General features: G+C 41.1%; 1 protein-coding gene across 7 annotated transcripts in view; it reads right to left on the bottom strand.

Moving 5' to 3' along the window:
- Window positions 1-277: 277 nt before the first annotated feature.
- DOCK5 (dedicator of cytokinesis 5) overlaps window positions 278-11,633 on the bottom strand; it is a 235,291-nt gene continuing 223,935 nt past the window's right edge. For 4 of the 7 annotated variants that reach the window (XM_005562863.5, XM_065518582.2, XM_045398050.3 and 1 more), the window contains 4 exons: window positions 7,838-8,012; window positions 7,046-7,184; window positions 5,792-5,895; window positions 278-4,772 (listed from right to left, as the gene is read on the bottom strand). In XM_005562863.5, coding sequence (XP_005562920.2) covers window positions 4,668-4,772; window positions 5,792-5,895; window positions 7,046-7,184; window positions 7,838-8,012 — 523 coding nt within the window. In that variant the 3' untranslated portion in view covers window positions 278-4,667. Of the gene's footprint in view, window positions 4,773-5,596; window positions 5,896-7,045; window positions 7,185-7,837; window positions 8,013-11,633 lie in introns of all 7 variants that reach the window. The other 3 variants (XM_005562864.5, XR_012417160.1, XM_045398048.3) reach the window with 3 other exon arrangements.

The raw sequence follows: 11,633 nt of genomic DNA, 5'->3' as shown, positions 1-11,633 counted from the left end.
ATTGCTATCAGAAAATTGTCAGCCCAGATAGAAAAAAAAAAAAAAAAAGACAGAAGGGTGAAAAGAACCAAGTGGTTTGTAATTTTTCTTATTTCTGGGCAAAGATGACTCCAGGGCCCCACAGTGCAGGTTTAACCTAATAGGACCTGTAAGGAAACAAGCCAGAAAAATGCTAGGTGTGATGTGTCATGAAAGAGGCGTGGGTAAGGAAAAACTGCAAAGTTCAGTAATGATTTCATTAACATAAGGGCAATAACAAACTAAACACACAATAAACTTTAAAATACATTTCCATTTTTAATTTAAAAAATAAATAACAGCAAATCTGAACAAAATTTTCCTACTTCAATGCACATCTTCCTAACTGTCCGTGTTTGAAACCCAGATAGCAACAAAATCATGGCAAAGGCATTTTGACAAAGTTTAGATGAACAACTCACAAAATACGGCTAATAGTAGATGAGTTTGACCATCTGATACTGCAGACTAACCTTGGCTAGATCCTAGGTGTCAGAGTGAAATCATGAATTTCCTTTTGTAGATTAGAATTGATAGTCCAACTCTCAACCCACCCAAACAGAAACTTACCTTTTCCAATTTAATTGTAAAATCCAGACATATCATTGAATAAAGGTATCTAAGGAAGTGATATTTATCAACTTCCCAAATGATACAGAAAAGGAAAGCATAATTATTAAAATGAACCTAAAGTCTAGATACAGTGAGCCAGGCTGGTGAAACCTGAGACTACTATGGAAATGACATTGTTTATAAGATGTTGCACAAATTATGGTAATCTGTGTCAATATTTCAATGTGTGCTGGATTATTACTGGCATATTCATAATTTTAATGTCCACAAATCTTTTTATCTTAACAGCCAGGGTATGGCAGGGTCAAAGCACCACTTGGGATGATAAATGGGACAAGTATAGTCCATGGACCTCAAAGCCTTTGTACAGAAAACTAGTTTCCTTCAAATCCTCCCCCTCTTTTTGTTTACCGAGAATAAAACCAGCTAGGGCTGAAGGAATTCTAAACCTCAGGTAGCTTCCAAATTTAAAAAAAAAAAAAAAGAGAGAGAGGCCCAGGAGCTGACTACAAATTGACTCTTTAAAAAGTACACGATCTTTATAGCCTTGTTTTGTGGGTGAGGTTTTTCTCCCCTTTTTATTATACCTGAGAAGTATGAGAAAGGAAGCCACAAATTTGAAGGGCCTTCTAAATACCTTGCACAAAATGGCGCCATGGGCATGTGGGAACCTTCTGGGGTGCTGAAAACAGTGTATGTCTGTATCTTAGAGGCAGGGACATGGGCAGATCGCTATGTGAAAATTACCCATCTGCATGGCTAAGATTTGTACACTTAACTATATATGAGTTCCATCTAAATTTTAAAATAAGAAATTAGCCAGTGACCTAGGGGCAACTAGAGGAGAAGGACTCTTCCAGCTTGGAAAGAGTAAACAAAGGTAGATTGTTTTCCCAAAACCTGCTTTACATCTTGTTTTACATTATGAATTTGCAGTGTGGCTGCAGTTTTTAATGGGTTTCCCTGGCAGGAGGAAATGACTGCAATTCTGGAATCAGAGGATTAAGGTGGAGGAAGAGGAAGCAACCCATGGCCCAGCAGTCTTATTTAGGATTTCATTTTCATCTAGTACCACTCCCTTTCCAATGCTACAGCACACCACCGTGAACTGTCTTTGTATACTGGGGCTGTTTCCATCGAACACACGCAACCGCTACATCCCAAGGGACTAGTGCCATGACTGGCATTCCATAAGAACTTGATATATGTTGAATAAAACAATTCTTTTAAAAAAAAATCTTAGAGCAAGTCAAGTCACTAGAACAGAGAGAGAAAGAGAAGAAATAAAGATTTTAAAACACCTCCAACCATAAAGCAGTGTTCACAAAAGTTGTGACAGTTTTAGGGCTAATTTCAATGCCTTTCAATACTCCAGAATTCTTAGCAAGAAAAATAAGACCAATTCTTTCTCTTTTTTCCTCCTTGCTCCTTATCTCTTATATTTAATGTAATCATGAGGTGTTTCTTTACAGTCATCCTCTTTGACTTCAGGACAGACATCAACATTACTTATGAATTTTGTCAAATGTGACTCTTCCTACCCAACAGCTTCCCTAAAAAATGAACCTTCCATCATCTGCTGTAATCTCTTAGCCACAATACTACCTGGAATCCCTTTTGTTCAGGAAGGAGAGAGCTATTATTTCCATTAAGGTGGAAAGGAAATCATATGGAATATGTTCTATTAAAAAGAGAAGGTATCCAGACAGTGATGTATCCGATCTTCCCAGCCTCTGCTCAAAGACGAGGCTGTGGGACTCATTTCTACTGCTCTGGAAGGATAGCCTTGAGGTTTGGTTTTTTTGGTGATCCAGTTTATATCTTTCTATTTTAATGGCAGCCCAGAAAGTAGAGTGTGGCACACAAATCCCGTCTAGCCGGTCTGCTGGGTGACTTCTCAGAAGTCGTGCCAGGCTCTAGGTAAGCCCTACATATCTTTCTGTTGCCTCCTCCATTCTCTACAGCTTGAGTTCTTTCCATTTAAAATCCTCTTGAGTTCTTACTAAGTTTGTCTCTAGTCAAAAATACTCATGTAAAAGGCTTCAAAGGAAACCACCATTTGGAGAAGGGCTACATGTGCAGAACTAACTTGCACTCGCATTCCAAACTACTTTGGAAGAAAAAAAAAAGTACCAGTAATGCTCTTAGAGAGTTCCAGTTCCTACTCAGGCCTAGCAGAGAAAAGCAAGGACCATCACGTGAGTACCTCTTCCTTCCCATATTTCATCTCATTGAAACCTCACAACCACCCATGCAGGAGGCATTATCCCCGTTCTGGAAGGTGAGAAAATGAAAACTCAGATAATTTCAAATAATTTGTATGAGTTTGCAAAGTTAATAGATGTCATAACTGGGATTTGAAACCAAATGGATTTAATGCCACCAAATAGGTTTAATTCCAAAGCCCATGATTTTTCCATGCGAGCACACTGCAGGTTCTACTGGGTGGGGGTAAAGGCCTTTTCCACACCCGTTCTAGAATCTGCAATACGCATTTCTTAAGTAATGCCTTGGACACCTCTGAGAGCTTTTTGCTTCCTTGACCCTCATGATGAACTGGTAGTTCTCTCCTAAAAGGGTGGCGGTGAAACAGGAAACACAGACGATAGGCGGGCAGATGCCAGCTCTGGCAGCGGAAATGGAAATCTCTTTCTCTGTTCTCTTCTCCTCCTTAGTGGAAAGGACTCTGGGCAACGTTGTGGGAGAAACTGCTAGCAAGTTTCCCCCAGTATTGACCTTTGCATTCACAGTCAAAAAGCTTTCTGCTTTGCCACAAATATCTAAGTAGCATAGAAATACCTGGGACATTTCAAATATTGTTCCAATAGGGGGTAAATATTAAAGAGTTTGTCAGAGTTGTCTTCTAGAAGTTACCTGGGTATAGCCTAATTTAGCAAGCTGGGTTATTAGTAAGAATCTGTAGTACAATTTTCTATGTGTAGCCTCAATTTCCTCATTTACTAAATAAGGAGGCTGGTTGGTTGATCTTTGAGGCTTCCAGCTCCAAACGTCTAAAACTTCATGTGGCTATTTATGTATGCAATATTCGGTCACCTAAATCACTCCATTTTTTTCTTCTGAAAGGAGTACTATTAGTACCATTAGCAAGCAATCAAATTAATTCCACAATCAAGAGGAATAAATAATCAAAGAGAAATATTGCACTGTGTTCTCCAGGGTAAAATCAGGTAGCAGATGGGGCTGCTGAGTCATCCAAATGGGTTCTGGAAAAGAAGCTGCTGAATCCAGACTGGTAAGTCCCTTGTAGCCAGTGATTTGCGCTCAGAGGTGGTAATAGGACAAAAAAAAAAAAAAAAACGTATGTGCAAAAGGAAGAGCTTCAAAGAAGTCCGTAGGGAAGGAATGACTGCAGTGCCATGAGGGTCATTAGTCAGGAACGTGGTGAGATAGGGAGAGGGCAGCTTTCCTGTGCCACGAGAAGATGGGAGTTGGGTGGACACAAGAACTCAGGACTCACGTTTGAGTCCATGCTCTTTCAATGACAGCCACACATACCTGAAAGCAGCCAATCTCCATTAAAAATGTGTGTTCTTTTCCTCAAAGCAGACACGATAGACATCAGAAAGATACGATTATTTCAGCTACCAAAGTGTATTTGATATCCATCTCTTCCAGATGCGATATGGGATGGGATGGGTGTGTCCACGTGAGAAAAGTACCTAAGTCTCCAGCACAGCTTTTCATAAAGCAACAAATCCTTCCGAGGAGATTCCACCATCAATGTGGAAGAACTTGTCCAGGCTTGAGCAGACCACCATGGCTCTGTGGTACAGGCTGACATTTAACAATGCTGAATGTGATCTCTTCTTTGAGAAATTCAGAGGCTGTGACTGATTCTGGAATTTCATGTGGACTGGAAGGGAGGTGGCATGGCCTCAAACTTCTATCAAAGAGAAGCTTTTGGAAGAACATAACCGGTTTTGAGCTGGTAAACATCATCCCAGATCAGGAAACGCAGTCAGCAGGGAGCCCCGTGGAATGAGGACATCGGCTGGAGGCCAGTTCTCAGGCAGCAGCTGTCTAAGGCACTCGGTGTTGCAGAGAGGGCAAGATCCTTACTGGGATCCAGGCTCGGAAGTAGGGATGCCAGACTTCCGAGCCTTTGGAGGTGGAGGGGGTGGTGCTTTGGCTTCTCTTCGTGCAGGCAGTGGGGGAGCGAGCTGCAGAAGCAGAAACACAAAATTAGAAGCAGGTCTTAGCTTTCTTCCTAATTCTGCCTTCTCCGCCCATTTCTCATATTCTGCTTTAGCTTCTAATTGATCTGAGTTTATCTACACAGGCTTTGCAAAGTGAAATGGAAAACTACACTGATTTGTCCTCGTTTCCCGTGAGCTGATCAGAGACACACACACACACACACACACACACACACACACACACACACACACACACACACTCTCTCTCTCTCTCTCTCACTCTCTCTCTCTCTCTCTCTCTCTCTCTCTCTCTCTCTCTCCCTCTCTCTCTCGCTGCTGTATCCCCAACACTTGGGTTCCTGGCATATAGATAGGAGGCACTTAGAAGTCATTTGCTGAATGAATGAAGGAAACCCATCTAAAGTCATTTCAGAATGACTGTCCTTTACTCAGAAGTAAACTCTTCAAATGTGAAACAGAGGGCTGGGGGCAGGCAGTGGCTCACACCTGTAATCTCAGCACTTTGGAAGGCTGAGGTAGGGGGATCACTCGAGGCCAGGAGTTTGAGATCAGCCTGGGCAATACGGAGAGACTCCATTTCAACAAAAGATTAAAAAATTAGCTGGGCATGGTGGCACATGCCTGTAGTCCCAGCTAACTGAGGGGCCAAGGTGGGAGAATCACTTGAGCCCAGGAGTTCAAGGCTGCAATGAGCTATGATCGCATTATTGCACTCCAGCCTAGGTGACAGAGCCAGACCCTGCCCCTGCCCCCCTGAAGAGGTGAACTAGAACTCATGGCTTATTTCACAGGTACCCAGGACAAGGTACAGAGAACACCTGCTCTACCTTCATCATCTGCTTGAATGTCTGTCCTTCCCATTGAAAACTTCTCTATCTCCTGTGGTTTCAGGAACGAGCCAAGAATCGACTGCAGTGACAGGTCTATGAGCAAACCTGCCCACTAAAGAGCCTGGAAAACCTGATGCTGCCTTCCCAGAAGCGGCGCTCCCTGGCCACAGTTGCCAGCTGTGATTTCCATACCTCAGTGGAGTTCCTCTGGCTGCCCTCATAGGGCTTGCTTTTGGGGGGAGGTGGAGGTGGGACAGGAGTGGCCGCGATTCCATCTGTCTGCAACGATGGGGAGCCTAGAAATGACACAAAGTGCAGGCGGGCAGAGAGAGGCACTGAGCAAGAAAGCTCATGGAAATGTTGCTGGCACCGTAACACCTAAGCCAACCTGGTCAACCAACTTGTGGAAGCCACATTCTGTGGTTTCTGTGGATAGAATGAAGAAGACTTCCCACCCCACACCACACAGGTAATGCCCTCGCCAGAAGTTTCAAGAGCTCCACAAGATGTTCTGAAGCAAAAACTTTATTTTATTTTTATTTTTTTGAGACTCGCTCTGTCACCCAGGCTGGAGTGCAGTGGCACGATCTCCGCTCACTGCAAGCTCTGCCTGCCGGGTTCACACCATTCTCCTGCCTCAGCCTTCCGAGTAGCTGGGACTACAAGCACCCGCCACCACGCCCAGCTAATTTTTTGTATTTTTAGTAGAGACGGGGTTTCACTGTGTTAGCCAAGATGGTCTCGATCTCCTGACCTCGTGATCCGCCCACCTCAGCCTCCCAAAGTGCTGGGATTACAGGCGTGAGCCACCGTGCCCGACCAAAACTTTATTTTTTGTTCAGGGTTTTACTATTAAGCTGAAGATGAGAACATTTTCTGGAATGTATGGTATTATTCTGTTCTCTGATATAGCTCAAGTGCTTAGGAAAATATTCACTTCATCCCAACTGTAACTGATAATCTCTTAACTCTTGATTGACAACTGTCTCCCATCTGGCTCTGATAGATTTATCCCTCTCCCATGCCTCTGGACTATGGGTACCCGATTCTTCTCAAGTGTTGTGCACTGCTGGTTCCCCAAGCCAGACTATAAGCAGTAGATGGAATAGGTCTATTTCTTGTCCCTGTTCAGGTCTACCTAACCAATGGTTAGCTTGTAAGTTACTTGTTGCCTGTCTAGTCCTAGTGCAGATCTGCCTCATTTATACCTTCACAATTATAAAACAGACACTAATGCCCTTTGGATCACTATGCAGAAAGGTTTAATGAGTCCTAGTGGCCTCCTTGCCAAACTCCAGTCTAACTGTATAATACACGAATGCTGAATTGAACCAGTTTTACAATGGCTTTACATACATTGTGGCTGGTTTAGTTACAAAATGCCCAGACGCATAAACATGCTCCATTCCCTAGTATAAAGACTATAAGGAATACAGGAAAACTTACTTAGGGTCCTGGTGGCTTTGGGAGTGAGTGGAGGTGGGCTCAAGGGCGTTGACTGAGGAGGTGAAGAACCGTGAAATGGTGATAGCCGATTATCCATCAACTGGAGACTCTTTGGCCTTTGTGCTTTTCTGGTTGGGCTCTAGGACCAGAGAGAAAAAGCAAAACACTTTCACGGTGAGGAAGGCTGAGCTCAACAATGCTCTCAACAGCCTTGTCTTCTGAGAAGACACTTGGAAAAGGACTTAACTAAAGGAGCAATTTTTAAGCTTACTACATTGTCATATGATGGGCACCACCCAACAGGCACTGACTAGAACCACTGAACCATAGATTATTTTCTGACTGGCCACAGACTGGATTCTGATCACAGTTGGGCTGCGTCATTTATGTGGGACATAAGCCATCCTGATTCTCAGGAAAAGGTGCTCTTGCCACATTTAACAACTTGATGTGGTTTATAGAAAGGAAAGTACCTTTTAAAAAACTTAAAGAAGAGAAATGACAATGTTTGGATTGACTCAGGGGACAGAGTGGCGAGAACCACAGCTCTAAGCATCAACCCATATGTTTACATTGTAGGTACAAGATCTTCACCAATGTTGATTTATAGACTCGAACTTCTCAGTATGTGCTTTCCTTACCACAATCTGCCATCTGACACTAACCCAGGCTACTGAGTCCTAAGACAAGGCGCATGCCAGCTTCAATCTGGGAGGGGATGGTGATGTGCCTGGGTACAAGGGAGGTGGGGCAAGCCTCCAGAGATTTCTTTTTTTCTTTTTTGTTTTTTACCATCAAATCAGGTTCTGGTGCTTTCTCTGCAATGACCTGGGACTTGCTCAGACTCCAGTCTTTTCTCTTAAACTTGCTGATCCGGTTCTCGCTGTTCTCCTCTCTGAGGGACAGATCTTCAACTCTGGCACCTGACGAGGCCCTGCGCTCCAAAAGTGGCTCCAGAATTGAGCTACTGGCCAGGAACAAGGACAAACATCACAAACACTGATCACCTTGCAATCAAAATTCACTATGAAAGTACCAGCAGTTATAACTCTTTAGCCTACATTTTTTTTTTTTTTTTTTGAGATAGGGTCTTTCTCCCATCATTCAGGCTGGAGTGCAGTGGTGCAATCACAGCTCACTATAACCTTGACTTCTGAGTAGCTGGGGCTACAGGTGTGTACCACCATGCCTGGCTAAATTTTGTGGGTTTTTTTTTTAGTAGAGATGGGGTTTCACCATGTTGCCCAGGCTGATCTCAAACTCCTGGGCTCGAGTGATCCTTCTATCTCAGCCCTCCCAAAGTGCTAAGGCTAGAGGCATGAGCCACCATGCCTGGCCTCCTCAACCTACTCTTGACCTATGACTTCACACTCAGATTCTAAATCTAAATTTTCAATTACAACCGAACAAACATCTCAAGGTGTTAATGCACAGAAACGAGACCATCAGGTGACTGGACAAAAATATGAGTGAGTATGTTATCCCAGGAAGAGAAGGTATTAATTCAATGTATAGGCAAAGACAGAATGTTTAAGAGATTCAACAGGCAGTTTTATGTAGTGGGTAACAGCACAACTCTGGAGCCAGATGGCCAGTGTTCAAATCCTACCCATAAACTACATACTACTAGAATGTAGTAATCTAAATCCCAGCACTTCTAAGAATGCATGCTAATAGGAGAACTACATATACAAATATGTTTGCTACAGTTTTTAATAAAAATATATTTTATACTGATACAGTTACATATTTTTGTATTAAAATATACAATGAAGTTTTATGGTTAATTGTTTAGAAAGAAGGATGCAGCTTAAATATTCTATAGTAGGAGAAGAATTAATCATGGCACATTTGTATGATGCAATGTCTATTGCCATAAAAAATGATGGTAAAAGCTGACAATAAAGATGACACGGCCGGGCATGGTGGCTCACGCCTGTAATCCCACCACTTTGAGAGGCCAAGGTGGGCAGATCATGAGGTCAAGAGTTCGAGACCAGTCTGGCCAATATGGTGAAACTCCTTTTCTACCAAAAATACAAAAATTCACCAGGCATGGTGGTGGGTGCCTGTAGTCCCAGCTACTCGGGAGGCTGAGGCAGGAGAATTGCTTGAACCCAGGAGGCAGAGGTTGCAGTGAGCCGAGATTGCACCACTGCACTCCAGCGTGGGCAACAAAGGGAGACTCCGTCTCAAAAAAAATACATACATAAATAAAGATTACACAGCAACATGAAAAGTGCTTATAATAATAAGATGAGAAGGAACAGCAAAGTACCAAACTATATCTATGCTATAATTGGAGCTATGTAAAGATATCTATTTCAATGGAAAAGGATGTATAATTTAAGAAATACTACGTATTTGATTTCCAGGTAGGGTGGCATTCAGGAAGGTTATTTTTAAGATGTAATTATTGTAATATGGAATTAAACATTTGTGAAAAAATGGTGAGTCAACTGATAACTTACAGTCAACACTATTTTAAATACTTAATGATGTATAAATATTCATCACCTATATTAAATTAAGCAGTAGGCCACAAAATGACAGATGCAATGCTTTTCCACTTGTATGAAAAATAAACATACTTTTTTTAGTATTATATAACTGAACTTTAACAGTGGTTATCTTTGAGTGATAAAGTAATAAAGCATTGTTTTCTTTTAAAAGTTTCCAGTACTTGGCCAGGCGCTGTGGCTCACGCCTGTAATCCCAGCACTTTGGGAGGCCGAGATGGGTGGATCACAAGGTCAGGAGATTGAGACCATCCTGGCTAACTGGGTGAAACCCTGTCTTTACTAAAAATACAAAAAGTAGCCAGGTGTGGTGGCGGGCACTTGTAGTCCCAGCTACTTGGGAGCTGAGGCAGGAGTATGGCGTAAATAAACCTGGGAGGCGGAGCTTGCAGTGAGGGGAGATCGAGCCACTGCACTCCAGCCTGCGCGACAGAGCAAGACTCCGTCTCAAAATAAATAAATAAATAAATAAATAAAGTTTCCAGTACTTTAGCAATATATTATTTAACAATAGTAATCTTAGCAGAAAGAACATGACTATAAATTAACTCCTTTCAAATATTTTAAATTTGAACATACGGAAAGGCATTTTATGTTTTTGGCAAGGAAGCCTCAGCATCAAAAAGCCATCAGTCTTCCTAAAGTTAGTCCATACATGTAACATGATCCTAATAAAAATAGCAACAGGATTCTAGACAAGTTAATCCAACAGTGATCAATGAGCGACACTAGCCAGATTAAATTCTGAAAAGGAGTATTAGGAAATAAAAAATGTTTTATATCTATAATAATTAAGATTGCATAGTACTGATACATGAGTAGACAGGTAAATCCAAGAAATAGAAAAAAAGAAAGGACGTGTTCACTAAATGTTATAAGAACTGAGTAGCCATTTGGAAATAAAAATGTTGGCTCCATACCTAACATCTTATATTAGAATAAATTCTAAAGGATTACAGACAAAATTGTGAATAATGAAACCCTAAAAGTCAATGAAAAAAACAGTACCTTTTTTTGTTATCTTAGAGTGGGAAAGGCCTTTAACTGTGAAATAAAATCCAGAAGCCATAAAATAAAAGATTGATTATATGACTACATAAAAAAATCAGTGCAACTCAATAAAAAATTAGAAGCAACAAATTAGAAGTCAGAAGATAAAGGAGAAATTAGGAGAAAACATTTCAACTCATTTCACAGACAAAGGGCCAACAATTCAACAGAAAAAAGTATTTGACCACAGGTCACAGAAAATAAAACATAAACAAATAAAAAGATGTTCAACTTCAGGCAAAATGAGAAATAAACAAAAACCAAAAAACAAAACACTATACAAGAAAATATTTTTCACCTATCAGATTGGTAAAATTTAAAAAGACTAAGAGTACAGTTTGGTAGTTAGGGTATAAGTAACTAGGCATTCCTGTGTGTTGCTGGTGGGAGTGTAAACTGGTATAATCTTTATGGAAGTCAGTTTAGGAATAATTTTCAAAATTACAAATATACATCTTTGACAGAGCAATTTCACATATGGTATTTTTCCCATATTGATATAGTTGTATATGTACAAAATAACTTGTGTTTAGGGTTATTCATTGTCACACTGAAGGAAGAGTAGTAAGACTGAAAGCAACTGAATGACCACCAGTAAGCACTGGTAGAAATATACAGGTTGAATATCCCTAATCCCAAAATCCAAAATCCAAAATGCTCCAAAATGTGACACATTTGAATGCTGACATGACGCTCAAAGGAGATGCTTACTGGAAATTTTCAGATTTGGGGTTTTTGGATTAGGGATGCTGAGCTGGTATAACGCAAATATCCAAAAACACTAAAACCTTCCGAAATTCAAAACACTTCTGGCCCCAAGCATTCTGGATGAGGAATACGCAATCTGTATCATGCCACATACATACAATGAGATATATCTATAGCTACAGAAAGCATGAAGAGGGGACTTTTTATGTTCTGAAATGGAATGAGTTTCAAGATAAAATAGTAAATGAAAAAAGCAAAGTAAATTCTACCATTCATATAAAAAAAGTGTGGGGAAGAAGATATAATTAGGC

The sequence above is a fragment of the Macaca fascicularis genome, chromosome 8, assembly GCF_037993035.2.
Source record: "Macaca fascicularis isolate 582-1 chromosome 8, T2T-MFA8v1.1".
Classification (NCBI taxonomy): domain Eukaryota; kingdom Metazoa; phylum Chordata; class Mammalia; order Primates; family Cercopithecidae; genus Macaca; species Macaca fascicularis.
This window is presented reverse-complemented; position numbering and strand designations above follow the sequence as displayed.